The sequence below is a fragment of the Rhinolophus sinicus genome, linkage group LG11, assembly GCF_036562045.2.
Source record: "Rhinolophus sinicus isolate RSC01 linkage group LG11, ASM3656204v1, whole genome shotgun sequence".
In the NCBI taxonomy this organism is placed as follows: domain Eukaryota; kingdom Metazoa; phylum Chordata; class Mammalia; order Chiroptera; family Rhinolophidae; genus Rhinolophus; species Rhinolophus sinicus.
Window position 1 is genome coordinate 7,368,851 of NC_133760.1, and position 20,340 is coordinate 7,389,190.

General features: G+C 54.5%; 2 protein-coding genes across 10 annotated transcripts in view; both read left to right on the top strand.

The window, feature by feature from the left end:
• ZC3H4 (zinc finger CCCH-type containing 4) overlaps positions 1 to 12,415 on the top strand; it is a 40,146-nt gene extending 27,731 nt beyond the window's left edge. For 8 of the 9 annotated variants that reach the window (XM_074316202.1, XM_074316201.1, XM_074316203.1 and 5 more), the window contains 4 exons: positions 3,505 to 3,869; positions 3,997 to 4,340; positions 7,211 to 7,462; positions 8,625 to 12,415. In XM_074316202.1, the coding sequence (XP_074172303.1) occupies positions 3,505 to 3,869; positions 3,997 to 4,340; positions 7,211 to 7,462; positions 8,625 to 10,144 (2,481 nt within the window). In that variant the 3' untranslated portion in view covers positions 10,145 to 12,415. The remainder of the gene's footprint in view (positions 1 to 3,504; positions 3,870 to 3,996; positions 4,341 to 7,210; positions 7,463 to 8,624) is intronic. The other variant, XM_074316208.1, reaches the window with a different exon arrangement.
• Positions 12,416 to 12,915: 500 nt separating this feature from the next.
• LOC109458711 (dapper homolog 3) lies at positions 12,916 to 20,083 on the top strand. Its single transcript, XM_074315878.1, has 3 exons — positions 12,916 to 12,949; positions 13,066 to 13,107; positions 15,431 to 20,083. Exons 1-3 carry the CDS (start codon positions 12,916 to 12,918, stop codon positions 16,399 to 16,401), a joined length of 1,047 nt encoding a protein of 348 aa, XP_074171979.1. The 3' UTR covers positions 16,402 to 20,083.
• Positions 20,084 to 20,340: the final 257 nt, after the last annotated feature.

Genomic DNA, 20,340 nt, shown 5'->3' on the forward strand with positions numbered 1-20,340 from the left:
CAGAAGGGGGAGCCCCGCCTCGCCAGGGGTTGGCGCTCCTCACGGAGGTTGCCCTGTGGGTGAGAGCCTCTGCTCGTTCAGTTAGCCACGTGTTCACTAAGTGTTCCCGGCGCTGAGCGCTGCTCAGAGCGCTGAACGGCAGGGAGAAGGTCACCACATCTGAGAGCTGGCAGTCTCATGGACAGGGGGTGCTGGCTGGGTACACAAGAGAAGTGCAGCGTGTTCCCAACGGGCAACGCTAGTCTGGGGAGCGTGGGGAGGCCATCAGGAGGCTGGTGTCAGGAGACCTGAAGGAAGAAGAGGCGCCAGGCAGGGGAGGCAGTGCGGCAAGGAGGGAATGAATGGGGCATTCTGTGCGGGCGCTGGGAGGCAGAGGGAGTGGGGCACATTCAGTGGCTGGACTGGAGCGCTCTTCCACGTGCGCGGAGAAGGTTGTGGTCAAGTTTGTTCCTGTTTAATGAGCTGTGACCTTACTAGGTTTCGCTTTCCACCTGAGGGCACTGAGTTAGCATTGAAAGGATCTAGCAGAGCAGGGCTATGGCCGTCTTTGTGACTGAAGGTTGACTAGACAGGAGGCTGGGGCATGGCAGGTTGGAGGATTGGGGTGAGGAGGGCAGGGAAGCCATTCAGGAGGTCCAGGCAGCAGCTCCAGGCCAGTGTTCAGGTGTGGAGATAAGAGAAGGGAGGAGTCGGTGATAATACACCAGATCCTAGGTGGTGTGGGACGAGCTTATGAAGGAGATGTGACCAAGTGAGGTGGTCACCTGCAGCTCTGGCTGGAGCGATGTGTGGGAGCCCCACCCCCAAACCACAGTAACTGAAGGTATGGAGGTGGGCAGGACCTCAGGGCCAGGTAGGGGGAGGTGGTGTGCAGGGGAGACCCACCAGTGAGGAACCAGCAAAGCTGGCCAGTCAAAGCCTTCACTCCTTTACACTTTGCACGTCCCTCACCCCCCACTGCTCCGTCCTCCACTGTCCTGATAAACAAGCCCTTCTCTAGAGTCCAGAGGATGCCGAGATGCGTACGTTTGTTTCCCTTGCTCATTTATCTACCAAATGTGTGCTGTGGCTCAGTTGCTGCCAGGCACTGTCCTGGGTACTGGGGACAGCGTGATAAGGAGACAGGATCCAGTCATCAGGCAGGTCCTGATCACATACCGGGACCCCTTGATATGAGAGAGAATGTGCAGCATCCGGAGGTTCTGAAACAGGCTGACATTCCAGGAGTTGCACTGAGGAGTTGACACTCTGCCAGCCCCTAGGTGACTGGCAGGCAGGAAGGGAAGTAAAGAGTGAGGGAGGCATGTGCCCAGCAGGGGACACAGCACGAGCAGCAGCTGCCACTCGGTTGAGGAACTGAAAGGGACCGGCTTCCCGGGAGGGAGGGCAGTGAGCAAACCATGGGGGCCATGAAGCAGACAGGGCCTATGGGCTGGCGCTACAGCCTGCTCCCCCGCGCCCCACCGAGCGTGCTTAAAAGACACCATGAGGTTCTGGGCTCTCCCCAGCATGGCTAGTCTCAGGCAGTGTTTCCCGCTGTAGTGGGCACCTATTAAAATATGGATCTAATTCAGGGTCCCCCTGTGCTGCTGCTCCACTGCCCGGATCACACCTTGAGGAGCAGGGCCCAAAGGGACAGATTTTCCACTGATGAGCTTTCCAGGTTTTCTGTCCCCCTCGAAACCGTGTTCTTCTTGGACCCTGCTGTCCCGGGGTCTGGATACCGTCACTGATCATAGGGAGAGATAGGAGCTGAGAACTGCTTGACACCCGCCTGAAGGTCCTGCCTCTGTCATCTGCACCCCCGCCCGCTGCCCCAGGAGGAGTTGTCTGGGACAGGGCATCTCAGACCAGGACCCACATTAGGATCCAGCAAGGCGTCTGTGCCGAGGTCTCCAGGATGACCCAGGCGCAGGTGCGACGGTTTGCTAGGGGCACTCCCAGGACCGAGCGTGTCGTCCTCCTCATGGCTGAGATTCTACTGTGAAAGTACAGGGCGGGGGGGACAAAGGCTGGGGAAACCAGGCCTCACCCCGTGGAGTCCACACAGGACACACTTACCTCCTCCAGTTGTGACAATACGTGTGGAATGTTGTCTCCCAGGGGCGCACATTAGAGCTCAATGCCCAGGGTTTGTATTGGGGGCTGGTCATGGAGGCAGCCCCTGCTTGGCACATGCCAAAATTCCAGACTCCCAAAAGGAAAGGGGGATGTTCTGCGGAAAGCACGTAGTTTGTACACAGTTTTGGTGCAGGGGGCCTTCCTTAGCAGTCAGGGAATGCTGGAAACCCTCCCGAAATCCAGGTTCCCAAACACCAGCCGAAGGCCAATGTGGCAAGGCTTTCCAAGAGCAGTCAGGCCTGCTGTGTTAACTTTTCTGCCCAGGATCCTAACTGATGAGACATTCTGTTCAAATCTAGACTTTGCATTTGTTCATGTACCAGTATCAGTTCGTGTACCCTATGCCAGGCTCGGGGGTAAATCAGGGCAGAAAACAGTCCTGTCCTCGTGGAGTTGACAGTCTTTGGGTGAGCCAACAACAGAGGAGGATATGACTAAATACAAGTAACCTCACAGAGTTTGGGCAGGGCTTTGATGGGAGCTCATGGTGCCGTGATGAATGCAGGACACCAGGAGAGTCCCTCTGAGTTGACCTTTAATAAGAGACCCAACATTTGGGGGCACAGCCACATAGTGAGGATTAGAGGGAGAAACATGCCTGGGGAAAAGCCTGGCCTAGACCAGGGCCCTGCAGGAGGAGGCTTGGCTGCCGGCAGACTGAAACGGGGCTGGGTGCTCAGGGTCGAGCCTGCAAGGAAACGAAGCCCCAGGGTGCTGCGCAGCCCTCGCCAGTCACCCAGCCCTGCTGGCAGGCCCTGTGGGTGGCAGGAGGGGGTTGGATTGTAAGGCAATTAGAGGCCCTTAAAATCCAAACAGGACAGTGGAATGTTAGCCAGCCACAGGATAGGTGACACGCTACAGCATGAATGAACCTTGAAAACCGCTGAGCAAAAGAAGACGGACACAAATGGGCCGCATGTTGTATGATTCCGTTTATATGAAATGTTCAGAATAGACAAATCTATAGAGACAGAAAGCAGAGTCGTGGGGGGGGTAAAGGGGGTGACTGCTGATGGGGACAGGTTTGTTTTTGGGTGCTAGACAAGTTCTAGAACTAGACAGAGGTGGTCGTTGGACAACATCACACATACACTTAATGCCATTGACTTATGCATTTTAAAATGGTAAAATAGTACATGTTATGTGTATTTTGCTGCAAAACTGAAATGGCTCCCCGTGCCTGCTGGTCACAGAGTGGGTGCAGCGATGGTGTGGGGTGATGATTTTGGTGCCAAAGAGGCTTCTGCTGTAAGGGCCCCAGGGTCCTCGTGATTTAGAGTTTTCCTCAGTAAATGCAGTGCTGAACCCTGGGTGGGGCCATCCACCTGGACGCCTGTCCTGTCTTGTCCTGACTGTCGCCCCTGCTGTCCTTCCCACCCGCAGATGTTGGCTGACGATGCGGAAGCAGGCGCTGAGGACGAGAAGGAAGTCGAGGAACTGAAGAAGCAGGGCATCAACCCCCTGCCCAAACCCCCGCCCGGCGTGGGCCTCCTGCCCACCCCACCTCGGCCCCCGGGCCCCCCTGCCCCGACCTCTCCAAACGGCAGACCCATGCCAGGCGGACCCCCGCCCCCACCCCCGCCTCCCCCTCCGCCCCCGGGGCCCCCCCAGATGCCCATGGCTGTGCATGAGCCGCTGTCCCCACAGCAGCTGCAGCAGCAGCAGGACATGTACAACAAGAAGATCCCCTCCTTGTTTGAGATCGTGGTGCGGCCCACGGGACAGCTGGCAGAGAAGCTGGGTGTGCGGTGAGTGCCGGGGCCTGTCACTGTCCTGAGCTAGGGGGCCTGGGCTGGGTGCCCCCACATCTCCGTACTGTGCCTGCCACCATCCCTCTGCAGCCCCTCTCACGGCACCATGTCCTCCTCCTCCTAGGTTCCCTGGACCCGGAGGACCTCCAGGACCAATGGGCCCTGGGCCCAACATGGGACCCCCAGGGCCCATGGGAGGTCCGATGCACCCCGACATGCACCCCGACATGCACCCAGACATGCACCCCGACATGCATCCGGACATGCACCCCGACATGCCAATGGGCCCTGGCATGAACCCTGGCCCGCCCATGGGACCCGGCGGCCCCCCAATGATGCCCTACGGTCCTGGAGACTCTCCCCATTCTGGAATGATGCCCCCCATCCCGCCAGCCCAGAACTTCTATGAAAACTTTTACCAGCAGCAGGAAGGCATGGAGATGGAGCCGGGACTCATGGGAGACACAGGTACGCAGGGCTCAGGTGGGGCCGCGCAGCGGGTCGTAGTCTGAGGATTCAGTTTCTTTCTCTTCCTCGGTCTGTCTTTGGAAGCATGAGTCCAGCTCCATCTCCGTCCTGTGAGTGGTTGAACATTTTCCCTGACATGGGAGTCACTGCCCTGTTGAGGCCGGAAGGAGTATTGTGATTATTATCACTGTCATTTTAGTTTCTGAGACATTTTGCCTGCTGTGCCTGCAGTCGGGAGCATGGGAGCTCAGGGGGGCAGGTGTGGAGTGGTGTCAGGGTGAGAGGCCGAGAGGCCCTTCTCTGCGCAGCCTCCTGTCAGTGGTTCTTGGCTTGGGGCTGCCAGTGTCAGCCTTGCGTCTGCTCGTTCTGTGCCCACGCCTGACCATCTTCTTTCCTCGTTTCTTTCCTTTCTTATTAAAACAAGAATGTACATTGGTACCAGCTTGAATGCCTGATAGTTGGGGTGGTGAGATGATGACGCTGCAGCTGTAGGAGGTAGAGTGCGCCCTTCGGAAAGGAGGGCACAGGCTCCAGCCCGAGGTCAAAGCCGGCGAAGCAGCGGTGCTCCTTGCCTTGGCTGCATTTCAGTGGAGGAGGCAGGCAGGAGAAGTGTGTAAATAAATGCAAAGGCTCATTTCAGCATTGCTCGGTGTTGGAAGTAACACGGGGTGCTGTGGGAGAGTGAGGGCCGCGGCGGGCTGGGCGGGTCTGGCGGTGGTGGGGCCGGTCGCTGAGGCCTGTCTGAGAAGCGACCGGGAGTTGGGTTGTGAAGGGGAAGAGGCGGCCGAGGCAGGAGGCACAGCAGGTGTGGAGGCCCAGCCAGCTGGCTTGTTTGAGAAAAGCAAAGGTGGCCTTAGAAGGAAAGGCAAGGGCGAGCATCCCCGGTGCAGGGAACTCTTGTCACCATGGCGAGGTGGCCTCTTGGGAAGAATGACAGGGTATAAGCAGAAGGTGAGAGGGCGATGGGTGGTAGGGGCGGGAGTGGCATCAGGGAGGCTTGTGGGCTGCCGTGGAGTCGTCCTGGGTGAAGGCGAGGTGCAGTCGGGTGGCAGCCAGGTGGCAGAGAGGAGCAGGACTAGGCTTCTTGGTTTGCAGGTGGTGTCATGGGGCTGACGTGACTCATGTGCCCTCCAAGGTGGGCAGGAGCGGAAGGGTCTCTGGCCATGGGACAGTCACTCTGGGGATGCTAATGCCGCCTGTCCAGGAAGCCCCACTGGAGAGAGCCGAGTTGGGGTGGGGACAGCATTTCTGCTTTGGCCACGTTAAGTGTGAGACGCCCATTTGAGAGGTGTCAGGGGAGACAAGCAGGTGGAGGTCTGTGTGGTTTTGGTGTCTAGATGACGTTCAGTCATGAGCAGGTGTTTGGGGTGAGGAACAGTGGCTTTGGAAAAATAAGTGACGTGTTCTCAAGTGAGCAAAGCAGGCTGCCTGAGGGGGTGCTGTGGTTCCCACACTTCCTCCCCCTTTAAAAATGTATATAAAATGTGCATGGAAAAGGTCTGGGTACAAAAGGAAAGCTGGTCTGTCAGGCTGTTAACAGTACGTAGCCCGAGAGGAATTGGCTTCAGTTCCCAGCTCAAGAAACCTACCCTCTCAGAGTGCACAGTCAGCGGTGGTTAGGGGCCGGCAGATCTCACACGGTTCGTTCAGTGTTGATGAAGCCACAGGAGCTTAACTCGTCCTTATACCAAGTGGCCTCTGGTGAATTGGTTTCGTTGCGTTTCGCTTCAAGTCACAGAACCTGTCCATGACGTAAAGTGAGGACTTACTGTGTTCACAAGTGCACGACCACTGAGTGAGTCGCACTTGACGAAAAGTTCCTTGCAGGGGACTGCTGTTCCCTGAGTGTCCCCAGCTCCCAGCCAGGGTGTGGCATAGGCCAGGCTCGCCCCTCCAGTTCACATGGTAGGAAGTTCAGGGGCTAGAAGAAGGTGACCTTTCACTTTCAGCTTTGTGTTTTGCGTATAAAATACTGGCCAACTTAATCATGTTAATCCCACGCATCTGATTTAAATTAAATTACAGATTCACTGCCCTGGCAGTACTGGCCGCATTGCCAATGCTCCAGAGCCCCATGGAGAGTGGCGGCCACGTGGCACAGTGCAGATATGGCATATTTCATCATCATAGAATGTTCTGTGGGGCAGTGCTCACTGGACATTCTCTGTCTCAGAGAGGGACACACACACACACAGAGTCTCCAGGTGTTGTCCCCAGCCAGCCATGCTTCCCCTCCCCCTTTTAAATGCTGCAGCGTGCTCATGAACATTTGTGGAGTTCGCGAACCCACAAAGCGGGGAGAAGAGGAATCACCCATGAGCCTCTGGGTTGACACATGGCCACAGCAACATTTTGGTGTATTTCCTTCTTTTCTTTACTAGTCTCATTCCCAGTGGTTGAGCTCATATGATGAGCTCACTATGAGATACAGATTTTCCCTTTATTGATTATTACAAATAAACCATAAATCTAGTGCTCCTGGCAAATAATTAAAACAGGTCAGAGCGTGTGGAGTAAAAAGTGAAAGATCCCTGGGCCTCTCTCTCCCAAATTTCATTCCCAAGGAGACTGTTTTCTGTCTGTCTTTCCAAAGCCTTTTCATCCTGTTTTCACATCATGAGCATTTGCTGACATCACTAAACCTCACTGTGAACCCCATTTTCACCCTGCTGTATCCTAGGTTGGCTGCTCCATTCCCCACTGTTGGGCTTTCCAGGGGCCCCTCCTGGGAGGGTAGGAAGGAGCGGGCTGCACATTCTCACCCATCACCGTTGCCGTCGGGGTGGTTCTCCAGTTGAGGGCATGGGTGGGTTGGAGTTGGTGCCTCGAGGCCCTTCCCGACACGAACCCTCGGTTCTTCCCTGCCACAGAGGACTACGGGCACTACGAAGAGATGCCAGGGGAGCCTGGGGAGCACCTCTTCCCCGAGCACCCTCTGGAGCCCGACAGCTTCCCTGAGGGAGGGCCCCCAGGCCGGCCGAAGCCGGGCGCCGGTGTCCCCGACTTCCTGCCCTCAGCCCAGAGGGCCCTGTACCTGAGGATCCAGCAGAAGCAGCAGGAGGAGGAGGAAAGAGCGAGGAGGCTGGCTGAGAGCAGCAAGCAGGACCGGGAGAATGAGGAAGGCATGTGTCCTCCCCAGGGGCAGGGGCTTTCTCTGATGGGCACAGGCCCCGCGCTGCTATGCAGGGGACAGGTGGGGATACCTAGGTCGGGTTTGGCGCCGGAAAGGAGCCTGTAGCCAGGGAGGACCCCTGCTGAGGGCCGTGAGGTCAGGCTGGGGTTGCTGCATGTCCCTGAGGAAAACTGGAAGTTAGGGCTGCCCTTTGTGTCTGTGTCTGTGGGGTTGGGAGAGACTTCCACCCCCTCATGGAGGGGGTGGGCTGGTCCCTGGAGGAGACAGCAGCCCACATGATTCACCTGCTGTGCCCTCACAGAGGAGGCTGTAGGACGATGCTGACAGACCCCTTTCCCCAGACCATGTCCTCAGGAAGCCAGCAGATGAGAGCTAGTCGTTGACTAAACCAGTGATGGTCAGTCAGACAATTGCCAGTCGCATGGGGCCGTGCAGTGACCTGGTAGCATCCACCCCCGCGTGAAATGGCGTGGACAAATTGTGTTTAGAATCTGAATCCAGAGGCCACGGGTGGCCCTGACAGGAGCCTGGGAGCAAGTGGGGACAGTGGGAAGAGGGAGCAACCCCCTCCCCTGGTGTCTCCTGATTTATCTGCCTAGGAGGTTGGACTTGGGCCATTTTCTGAGTCTGCCCACTTGGCCCCGCCTCTCATTAGCTGGTGACTGCCCTTCCCTGGGACGTGGTAGTATCGTGAGGGCCTGGGGCAAGTGTCTGAGCCCCAAGCACAGTGAGAGCTAAGTCTGTAATAGCTGCTCACAGGCTGCCACACTGGGGCCTGGGCTCAATCCTCGCTCTGCCCCCATCTCAGAGCACCTTCCATGCCTTTGTTTTCTCATCAAATGGGCCTGATAACAAAACTACCTCCTGGCTGGTTGTAAGAATTAATAAGACAAAACAAAACAGTGCTGGCACAGCGGGAAAGGTCTAGAAACATTAGCCAGGGACTTGCCAGGCTCGGTACTTGGCTGGCCTGAACTCACTGGCTGTTTGTGGTAGCCTTGGAGGAGGGGGTGTCTTAAGAGAGGAGAAACTGAGGTTCTGAGAGGTAAGAAGCCGGGGAGGCATTCACCCATTGGGCACCATAGGGTCCAAGAAGGCTGGTAGATGTGGTGGCCACTGACCCCCTCCTGTTCCTCTCTGCTCTTTCTCAGGTGACACCGGAAACTGGTACTCAAGTGACGAGGATGAGGGTGGGAGCAGTGTCACCTCCATCCTGAAGACCCTGAGGCAGCAGACATCCAGCCGACCCCAGGCTTCCGTTGGGGAGCTCAGCAGCAGTGGGCTGGGGGACCCCCGCCTCCAGAAGGGACACCCCACAGGAGGCCGACTGGCTGACCCTCGCCTTACCCGGGACCCCAGACTCACCCGCCATGCTGAGGCTTCCAGTGCATCGGGCCCAGGTGACACAGGGCCCTCCGACCCTCGGCTGGCTCGCTCCCTGCCCACCCCCAAGCCCGAAGGAGGCCTCCATTCCAACCCCACAGGCCCCAGCGGCTCCAAGGGGTCTGGGCCACCCCCTGTGGAAGAGGAGGAAGGGGAGCGGGCCCTGCGGGAGAAGGCCGTGAACATTCCCCTGGACCCCCTCCCCGGGCACCCACTGCGGGACCCGCGATCCCAGCTGCAGCAGTTCAGCCACATCAAGAAGGATGTGACCCTGAGCAAGCCGAGCTTCGCCCGCACTGTGCTGTGGAACCCCGAGGACCTGATCCCCCTGCCCATCCCCAAGCAGGACCTGGTGCCCCCCCTCCCCGCAGCCCTGCAGTCCATGCCTGCCCTGGACCCCAGGCTGCATCGGGCCAGCACCACAGGGCCCTCCAACTCCCGGCAGCGCCCGGGCACCTCCACGGACCCAGGCACATCCGGCTCCAGCCTGCCTGACTTTGAGCTCCTCTCGCGCATCCTCAAGACTGTCAATGCCACTGGCCCCTCAGCGGCTCCCAGCCCCAACGACAAGCCCAGTGACCCCCGGGTGCGGAAGGCCCCCAGCGACCCTCGGCTGCAGAAGCCGGCAGACTCCGCTGCCTCCTCTCGCACTGCCAAGCCTGGCCCTGCCGAAGCATCCTCTCCAGGCGCCAGCCCCAGTGGGGAGTCCTCCCCCCCAGCCACCGCCCCCTATGACCCCCGCGTGCTGGCAGCCGGAGGGCTGGGCCAGGGCAGCGGGAGCGGGCAGAGCAGCGTGCTTAGTGGTATCAGCCTCTATGACCCCAGGACTCCCAACGCAGGTGGTAAAGCCACAGAGCCAGCTGCTGACACGGGTGCCCAGCCAAAGGGCCCCGAGGGCAACGGCAAGAGCTCTGCTGCCAAGGCCAAGGAGCCCCCGTTCGTCCGTAAGTCTGCCCTGGAACAGCCGGAATCAGGGAAGTCCGGTGTGGACGGGGGCGCGGCCACGGCCACGGACAGATACAACAGTTACAACCGGCCCCGGCCCAAGGCCGCAGCGGCCCCTGCCACCGCCGCAGTTGCCCCACCATCGGAGGGCACCCCGCCCCAGCCCGGTGTGCACAACCTGCCTGTGCCCACGCTCTTCGGGACCGTGAAACAGGCGCCCAAGACAGGCTCCGGAAGCCCGTTTGCTGGCAATAGCCCGGCCCGCGAGGGCGAGCAGGACGCGGGGTCCCTAAAAGATGTTTTTAAAGGCTTCGACCCCACTGCCTCCCCCTTTTGCCAGTAGTGTTAAGTGGGCGTCAGGCGCTCCCTGCACCCCACCCTTCCCAGGGCATATTTAAGTGCAGCAACCAGAGGTGGGAACTTCGGGGTAGGGGGCCAGGGTCTCGGTGTTTTTTTCTTTTTCCTTCTTTTTTTCTCTCTCTTTAAGTAGTACTTTCTGTTTGAAACATATAAATTGTATGTAACCATCTTCAGTTCTGGTCAGTGCTGCTGGGCTCCCGGCTCCCGCCAAGAAAACCTACTTGTGCACAGGAACAGTTGCGAGTCCCCTGGGCCTCGGCCCCAGCAGGCACTCTGTCTGGCCAGCCCAATTTGCAGGGACTCTTTGAAGGTTGGGAGTCTGGTGGGTTTTCTGGGCGCAGCTTGGCCCCCCCTCTCCCCCTCCACCCCCAGGACAAAGGGAACAGTAGGCATTGAGAAGGCACTGAACGCTGCTCACCGTTTTGTATGAGGAGGTGAGGGAGAGCCAAGGTGGTAGGACCCTGCAGAAGCAGATCCACACGTTTCTAGAACCCCATCTTTGCAGTGCACAGGCTGTGATGGCCCACGTCGGGGGCCGATGGGAGTGAAAAAGTATCAAAGAAAGAAAGGAAAAGAGCCTTTGGGAGCGGCCTGGGCTGGGAGAAACGAAGCCTTTCCTGTTGTCTCGTCTGGAGTCGCACCTAGTCCTCCCTGCTCTCCGTCCAGAGTTCAGCCTTGACCCCACACCCTGCGGCCTGTGTCAGGAGACTCCAGGGTGAAACGGACCTGGAGTCACAGGGCTGGTGTGGGGCTGGTCCCCCAAACTGCCTCCAGGAGGCAGCCTCCGCAAGCCGAGTGTTTTCCGTCAGTATTAGCTCCTGTCCTATGGTGACCACACCCTCCTCCCCTCATGCTGGGGTCGGTCCTGGTCCTCAGAAGCCAGAGCGCCCAGTGTGCCGGCCCTGGCCCCTCTGGGGACAGCTCAAGGATCCGTGGCTTGGCCACCCCACCAGGCTCCTGACAGAGGGAGCCCTCGGTGGTTCTTGGCAAAGTGTTCCTGTTCTCTGCTTTCCTCGCGCCTCTTTGCACCCTATTTTTAAGGCCCGTGGTTTTGATGTGTTTGGTTTTCTATTAAGCTGACAGGTACACAGGTTCAGAGACATGTTATATTGTTGGACTTGTGGGTACTTCCAGAGAGTAGCCAGGGCAGGGTGAGGGCTGCTGGGCCCTCTCCAAGTGACCAGGACACCTGCTGGGGGTGGGGGGTATGCAACCCGAAGCCTGCATCCTGCTCCCCTCACTCGGCTGAGCCAGGAAGGGAGCAGAGACATGTGCACCCGGCTGCCCCCTCCCACTAGGACCCCTGCTAAGGTCCAGCCCTGTCCTGAGCTCCAGAGGAGCCCATCCTGTGGCTATGGCCTGGGGAGACTAACCGAGGGAAACGGCAAGGCCTGTTGCTCGGGGTCCTTCCCAGCCGCGTGCCAGTCCTTGCTGGCCTCCCCTGCCTTCTTGTGCTACCGCCTCACCTGCCTCACTAAGGCCCTTGTCTCCCTTGCTGATAATGAGGAAACCTGGTGACCCAGCCAAAAGGTTCCCTTCCCAGCTCCTTGGGGTGGGAGGTGAATGAGGCTGCTGTACCAAAGCCCTCTGTCTGGGGAAAAAATTGTTGAGTTTGGGGCCAGAAGCCTGGGCAGGAAGGGCAGCCCCACACAGGGTCAGTGCACAGTGATCAGGCTGGATTGGTTTGTCTTTGTGTCCTTTTTGTTTTGTTTTGTTTAAACAATCATTAGTGAGATTTTTCTTCAGCCACCAAGTGTTGGCCTTGAGCAGGAGGGCTGCAGCCCTTGGTGTTTGTAAAATAAGTAAGCATACACAGTGTGGCTTTTTTGTTTGTTTTGTTTTTTCCTCCTTTGAGAATTTCTTTTGTAAAGCAAAATGAAATACTTTTTTAAAACCGAAATTTTGGATGAAATGGAAGCTGGAACCCTCCTCTTGGATATTCAGCCTAAGAACCTCATGGACTATGAATTCACCCAAAAGTTTCATTTGCCATCAGGCTGAGCTTTTAAAGAAAAATGTTCTCTAACCAGGATTGTAACAAAAGTGTAAATACTCCTTCAGAGTTGAAAGTTGATGGTGCAAATATGTATATAACGTACTGTATTTTTACAATGATCGTCGCATGACTCTATTCCACCCCCTTTTTTGTACTCTGTATCTGTCTTCCAGAAACATCACCTGCCCTCTCTCCTGTGGTCTCTTAATCCAACAATTGTATTACTGCCATTAAAGGATGCAGTTATTTTAAAAAGCCTGCAGGTGTCGTGTCTCCTTGCTGCTCCCGTTATCCTATCCCTGGGAATAACAAGGAGGGTGGGAGTTGCCCCAGGGTAGGGGGTGAAACCTGGATCTGTTCTCTTGATGGCCAGCCCTAGGGAGACATCCATGATGACACTGGGAATGAGGCTTCCAAAGAGCCAAAGCAACGGCATCCCACAGAGCCTGAGCTCCGGCCAAGGCCCGTCTCAGCAGTCAGGTAACAGCGGTGACCCACACAGGCACGGTCTTGCCCGCACACGGCCCACAGACGCTAGTGATGAAGGCAGGACGACGGGGCTGGCTTCTAGGCATGAGAAGCAGCAGGAGCCCTGACCACTGTAGGCAGAATACTTGTGTCCTCTCAGAATTAATACACTGACACATTCCCCGGTGGGATGGGATTAGGAGGATGGAGCCCTCACGGATGGAATTCGTGCCCTTAGAAAAGTGACCCCACAGAGCTGTCTGCCATGTCCTCGCCCCCTCCACCATGCGATGACACAGCTAGAAGATGGCCGTGAATCAGGAGGTGGGCCCTCACCAGACTGAATCTGCCGGTGGTCTGATCTTGGATTTCCAGTCTCCAGAACTGTGGTATTTTGTTATAGCCCAAAGGGACTCAGACACCACCCACTTGTCAACCAGGGTCCTTATCTGAGGAAGCCACACTCGGCAAGGGTGTACAAGGTAAGCAGGGCTTAGCCGTATCTCCTTTGGACTTACTTTGGCCTCTGTGTTTCAATGGGCCTCTTGGTTTTCCATGGCTGGTGTATAAATTATACAAACAGTAGCTTAAAACACAAGTTTGTTAATAGTTCTGGAGATCAGGAGTGTGACATGGGTCCCACTGGGCTAAAATCAAACTTGCCAGGGCTATATTCCTTTCTGGAAGAAAGAGGTTGTGTTTCCTTGTCTTTTCTGGTTTCTAAAGGCCATCCGTGGCTTTCTTCCTCCATCTTCAAAACCATTATTGTCCCATGTTTCTGCTCCTTCCTCCATTGTCACATCTCTCTCTGACCATAGCTAGAAAAGATTCTCTGCTTTTAAAGACTCATGGGGTTACATTGGGTGATCTAGGATAATCTCCCCATTTCAAGATCCGTAATCACACCTGCAAAGCCCTCTTTGCCATGTGAATGACATATTCGGGCTCTGGGAATTAAGACATGGATGTCTTTGGGGGGCTATTCTGTCCTTTAATTGGGATCCCCAAATATTTCTTAGGGATGGGTCCTCATTGTCCTTACACTGGTTGGTGGTCTCAGCAGGTAAGCTCTAGGTTTATGACAGAAATTCAGAATGCCATCTTGGAATTTCTTCTAATTCATCCATATTGAGTAAGGATTTCATCTGTAACTCAAAACTCCAACTCAGCTTGTTTAAAGAGCCAGGAGTCTGTCATCTCAGGTAAAAATGCCAACAGGGCACTTCCGGGGTTGGCAAAATCAGAGTAAACTGCAAATTCACCTAGGTTTGGACTATCTTTCCATACTGCTGGTCTTGGCATGCCAGCAGCCCCCATCGTGATTGCAACATGGCTAGAGCATCTTCCAGCCTTCACCTCCTTACCAGCGAAAAGCAGAAGCAGAGAAGGAACTCTTCTCCATATCTCTTTATGAGTAAGGGAGTACTTCCTAGACTGCCCAATATCTTCTCAATGAATTAATTTTCTGTTTGAATTAGCATTCACAGAGATGCCATGTACAGTTGGGAAGGTTGTATACTGCTCAAAAGCAATTGAGAGGCAAGTCTGGGTTGAAATCCAGCTTCCATTAGGCTCTGCAAGGCCTGTGCCCTCACATAGGGCTGTGTCTGCCTGGCGGGACCCTGCTTCGTCTGTCAGGAGGACAAAGTGGGGGAGAATGTCCTGTGAGTAGAGCAAATGTTGTTCATCAACTGCTGAATGGATAAATAAAATGTGGTAGATCCATACAATGGGATATTACTCATGAAAAGTGCTGGTCCATGCCACAGCATGGATGAACCTTGAAAACATTATGCTGAGTGAGAAAAGTCAGACACACAAGACCACATATTTCATGATTCCATTTCCCTTTGAAATGTCCAGAATCGACAAATCCATAGAGACAGAAAGTAGCTGAGTGGTTGCCAGGGCCGGGGTAAGTGTAGGCGGTATGGGAGGGGGTTTCTTTTGGGGATAATGAAATGTTTTGGAATTCGTGTTGATGGTTGCACAACTTTGTAAACATACTAAAAACCATTGAATTGTACACTGTAAAAGGATAGATTTCATGGTATGTGAATTATATCTCAATTTAAACAATCAATGGAATTCCTCTATAACCAACTGGGAAATTAACAGAAAATTAGATATCCTTCCCAAAAGCGATAAAAACTATACAGTATCTAGGAATTAACCTAGTGAAGAATGCGTGAGAATTTTGTGGAGATGTCAAATAAAAACAGATCCAGATTAAAATAAGGAGAAACTTTATTCAAAAAGACCATTGCAGTAGGGAACTCAGAAATCTGCAAGCATCCAAAACTCAAACAAAAAAAGCATTGCTTTTCTGTGGTAAAAGGGCTTTCAGTAAGGGGAAGTTGGGTAGATACGGAGAAGTAAGTAGCCAGGGAGGTTAGACAGGAAATGTGTCCGAGGTCAGCTGATTCTCAGGAGAAACTGACAAGGAGGCATGTTTCACAGTTAAATGCTGGTTGGGAGTTGGGGTGAACTACCTACTGCCGGGCTCTGTAGGGAGGAGAGAAGCCTGAGTTCATTCAGGGTAAAACAGAGGTGAGAAATGAGCAAATGTGAACACCTGGCTAGAGAAAATGCTAGACTTTAAGAGAGTTAAGGGAGTTACAGGACAGCCTGAATAAATGCCTGATTTGCAGGTGACACAATTTGACATTGTCACTCCCTTCGCATTCTAAAATGTCCCACCATGAAAGATGATCATTTATCTCTTTGGTTCAATGATCTCTTTGGTTCATTTATCTCTTTGGTTCAATCTCTTTGGTTGTTGAACCGTCCCTGACATCTGGTCAGCTCTTGATAAAAACACATTCTTAAAATTACTTTATTTTGGCGCCTGGGCCTCGCCGTGGGAGTCGGAGGCGGCGCCGGAGCCCGCTGCGCCGCCAGCTGTATCCTCGCCCCCCGACAGCCCGGGCGAGGGCCGCCTGGTGAAGGCGCAGTACATCCCAGGGGCACAGGCGGCTACCCGCGGCCTCCCTGGCCGCGCCGCCCGCCGCAAAGCGCCACCACTGACGCGGGGCCGCAGCGTGGAGCAGTCCCCACCGCGGGAGCGTCCCCGGGCTGCCGGCCGCCGCGGACGCATGACGGAGGCCTCGGGCCGTCGGGGCTCGCCCAGGGCTCGGAAGGCCGCGCGCTCCCAGTCCGAGACCAGCCTGTTGGGCCGAGCCGCCGCCGTTCCTCCGGGACCCCCCAAGTACCCTACAGCTGAACGGGAAGAGCCTCGGCCTCCGCGGCCCCGCCGCGGCCCAGCACCCACGCTGGCCGCGCAGGCCGCGGGGTCCTGCCGCCGCTGGCGCTCCACCGCCGAGATCGACGCAGCCGATGGGCGCCGAGGCCGGCCCCGCGGCCCGGCGGCCCGCGGCCCAGGGCCTGGCCCATCCCCGTCTGCTCCTCAGCGCCGGCTGCTCTATGGCTGCGCAGGCAGCGACTCAGAGTGCTCAGCGGGGCGCTTGGGACCCCTTGGACGCCGGGGTCCGACGGGCGGCGTTGGCGGCGGCTACGGGGAGAGTGAATCTAGTGCCAGCGAGGGAGAGTCGCCTGCCTTCAGCTCCGCATCCAGCGACTCAGACGGCAGCGGTGGCCTCGTGTGGCCGCAGCAGCTGGTGGCAGCCACCGCGGCCTCCGGGCCAGGGGGTGGTGCAGGTGGAGGGGCGCCAGCGGGCCCCGCCAAAGTCTTTGTAAAGATCAAGGCTTCCCACGCGCTCAAGAAAAAGATACTGCGTTTCCGTTCGGGTTCTCTCAAGGTCATGACTACAGTGTGAGTTTGAGGGTTTGCGTGGGCTCCCCCTTCATAACCTCTGCACCACCACACTCCCAATCACGGACCCTTCCACACCTCCCTTCCAAAGACCACCATTTTCTCTCCTTCCAAAGACCCTTCCTCACTGCCCCCATCCACTGCAGTCTTGGTTGGAAAGGCTGCCCCTCCACCATAGGGAGGAATGGGGGAGGAGCCCAGTTTGACCCAGTTCAATTGCTGGCTCTGCAGCCCGTGGGGCAAAAAAGTTCTGTTTCTCAGGGCCTCACTTTCCTCATCTGTACTATGGGTGTGCTATGGTATGTAGAAGGGGTAATTCAGTTTGAATTTCCTCATTTTAGTTTAGACACTTAGTCTGTTTGTTTGATGCCCTTTATTTCTCTCACTGAGTTCTTATTCCACCTTTCTATATTCAGATATGGTTCCCCTCATATACAAAGTGCCCCCCATCTATGTCCCTGGACCTCTAGGATATTCCCTTGGCACCTCGGTTGGAAACTCTGTCTGACCCAGATGATGCCTGCAGAGTTCCCTGGGGAGGGAAGGAGCTCTGACTTTGGGGTTTTGAGGGTTAATAACACCTGGAAAGAAAGATTATTTTACCTTTATCCCTGGATAATTATGGAAGGTTGGGAGGTAGAAGAGGGGACAGAAGATGGCATCTACATTGTGGCCCCACTGTGAGACGGAGTGGGGGCCAAAAGGTAGATGTGTAGAAAAAAATCCAGTACTTTTTTCTTTTTAAAAAATTGCTGTATTTATTTTAAATTACATTTTCTTTTTTTAATATATTTTTTTTAAGTTGGGGAAAGGGAACAATACTTTATCAGGGAACAGTGTGTACTTCCAGGATTTTTTCCAAGTCAAGTTGCTATCCTTTCAATCATAGTTGTGGGGGGCACAGCTCAGCTCCAGGTTCAGTTGCCATTGTTAGTTGCAGGGGGCGCAGCCCACCATCCCTTGGGCCGGAGTCATCCCTTGGGCCGGCAACCTTGTGGTTGAGAGGATGCGCTCCAATCGACTGAGCCATCCGGCAGCTCAGTGGCAGCTCAGCTCAAGGTGCCGTGTTCAATCTTAGTTGCAGGGGACAGAGCCCACCATCCCTTGCGGGACTCGAGGAATTGAACTGGCAACCTTGTGGTTGAGCACCCACTGGCCCATGTGGGAATCCAACTCGCAGCCTTCGGCGTTAGGAGCACAGAGCTCCAACTGCCTGAGCCACCGGGCGGCCCCTATTGTATTTATTATGACGATGGTGACTCCCCGTTGCACAGGGGCCCAGGTTCTGTGTTTCTCTAACCTTTTTATAAATAAATGCACAATGTTAAAAAATTTTTTATTTTAACTGAGCTATAATTGACATATAACATTGTGTAAGTTTAAAGTGTATAATGTATTGATTTGATACACATTGATATATATAATTACAATTATATATTGCGGTATGATTACCACCATAGCCTAAGCTAACATCTCCATTGTGTCACATAATTATCATTTCTTTCTGGTAGTGAATTAAAATACATTCACTGGAAAAGAATACCAGTGGCTGGTTAGACACTGACTACATTGGTCTGGGATGGGGCTGGAGCATTAATCATTTTTTAAAGCTACCAGATGATTCGTATTAGAACCACTGATCTGGGGCCGGCCCGGTGGCTCAGGCGGTTAGAGTTCCATGCTCCTAACTCCAAAGGCTGCCGGTTCGCTTCCCACATGGGCCAGTGGGCTCTCAACCACAAGGTTGTCAGTTCAATTCCTCGAGTCCCGCAAGGGATGGTGGGCTGTGCCCCCTGCAAGTAGCAACAGCAACTGGACCTGGAGCTGAGCTGCGCCCTCCACAACTAAGATTGGAAGGACAACAACTTGACTTGGAAAAAAGTCCTGGAAGTACACACTGTTCCCCAATAAAGTCATGTTTCCCTTCCCCAATAAAATCTTTAAAAAAAAAAAAAAAAAAGAACCACTGATCTGATCATGTTGCAGCAGTAAGAGGACGAGCTTTGGGATCTGTCTCTTTAAGGAGGATTTGTTTTCTCTGCCCTGACCCTTTCTGGCATTCAATTCCCAACCCTGCCCCCCCCCCCCCCAATCAGCCTAAACTATTTCACCAGCCAAGAATGTGAACAATGTTTCACATATTTTCAGTTTTCACTTAATCCCATTTAATGCTTAATATTCATTGCTGGCAGGCAGGCTATCTATTACAGCTCATTTGAACTCCCTCCCCAAGTTTAACCCCCTCCAACCTGCCACCTGCTTTATAAAATGCAAGCTCTTCTCAGGAGATGCAGGGGCAGAGGTCAGGAAGGGCCTAGCCTGGCAGGCCTTGTAGCCAAGATTTCAGAGGGTGATGGAGAACTATTGAAGGGTTTAGGGAGACACATCACTAGATGTCTGGCTACTAAATCTATTTTCCACTGAGCAGTCAGTAGCATATTCTAAAGAGCTAAGTCAGATCATGCTACTCCTCAGCTCAAAATCTCCTACTGGCTCCCATCACACTTAAAATGTGGAGCCTTCACTATGGCCCACAAGACCCCAACAGCCCCCCACCCCATTTCCTCTCTGACTTCCTCGCCTCCCACTCTCCCCTTCGCTCACTCTGCTCCAACCACACCGGCCTCCTGGCTACGCCTCCAGCATGTCAAGCACATTCCAGTCTCAGGGCCTTTGCACTTGCTGTCCTCTCGGCTTGGAGCATTCCTCCTCCTCCTCACCTCATGGCTGACTCCTTCTTGTCACTCAGATTGCTACTCATTTGTCACATCTTCAAAACCTAGTGGCTTAAAACAAACGTGTATTATCGCACACAGTTTCTGTGGGTCAGAAATCCCACACGAGCAGCTTTTGAGGGATTCTGGCTTGGGGTCTTATGAGATTTGGGCCCGGGCTGCTGTCATCCAAAGACTTGACGGGCTGGAGGGACCGCTTGCAAGGTGGTTCACTCACATGGCTGGTGCTGGCTGTTGGCAGGGGGCCTCAGTTTTGCTCCATCCAGGCCTCTCCACAAGGCTGCTTGAGAGTCCTCACACCACAGCAACTGGCTTCGTCCAAAGAAGATGATCCAAGAGAGCCAGGCAGAAGTCATAATGTCTTTTATGGTCCAGCCTTAGAAGTCCACAGTATTCAACTTGTCACACAGACCAGGGCTGACTGGATGTGGGAGGAGACTACACAAAACGTGAAGATCACCAGGGTCATCTTAGAGGCCGGCGACCTCATTTATTCTCTACCTACCTCATCACCTTTATTTATTTTCTTCACCGACTTAACAGTTCATGGATTTTTACATTAATTATTCCTTCGTCCCACTTCCCCAATAGTGTCATATGTGGGACATATTATTTTTCTGTTTTGTTCACTGCTGTATCCTCAGTGTCTCAAACAAGCTGGCCCACTGTACATATTCAATAAATATTTCCTGGGCCGGCCGGGTGGCTCAGGCAGTTAGAGCTCCATGCTCCTAACTCCGAAGGCTGCCGGTTCGATTCCCACATGGGCCAGTGGGCTCTCAACCACAAGGTTGCCGGTTCAACTCCCGCAAGGGATGGTGGGCTGCGCCCCCTGCAACTAGAAAACAGCAACTGGACCTGGAGCTGAGCTGCACCCTCCACAACTAAGATTGAAAGGACAACAACTTGACTTGGAAAAAAGTCCTGAAGTACACACTGTTCCCCAATAAAGTCCTGTTCCCCTTCCCCAATAAAATCTTAAAAAATAAATAAATAAATAAATAAATAAATATTTCCTGAATTAGTAAATAGAGAATCTACTTTAAGGGGATCTGGAGACCAATGAGTGTGCTGTCTCAGTTGTCCAGGTGAAAGGTAAAAAGGGTTTGGACTAGAGAAGGAATGGCGAGAAAGAGATAGCTGTTGGCAGGTTTACCTGTCCATTGCAAATTTCCTGTCTCTCCCTGCTACAACCTGCTCTCCACAGG

What these genes read in the sequence shown, in the direction of transcription:
- LOC109458711 (XM_074315878.1), top strand. Translation starts at nt 12,916, where the DNA reads ATGACACAGCTAGAAGATGGCCGTGAATCAGGAG. An exon ending in AGATGGCCGTGAATCAGGAG is followed by an intron (nt 12,950 to 13,065) that starts GTGGGCCCTCAC and finishes CTTGTCAACCAG; the next exon opens with GGTCCTTATCTGAGGAAGCC. An exon ending in ACTCGGCAAGGGTGTACAAG is followed by an intron (nt 13,108 to 15,430) that starts GTAAGCAGGGCT and finishes ACATCTGGTCAG; the next exon opens with CTCTTGATAAAAACACATTC.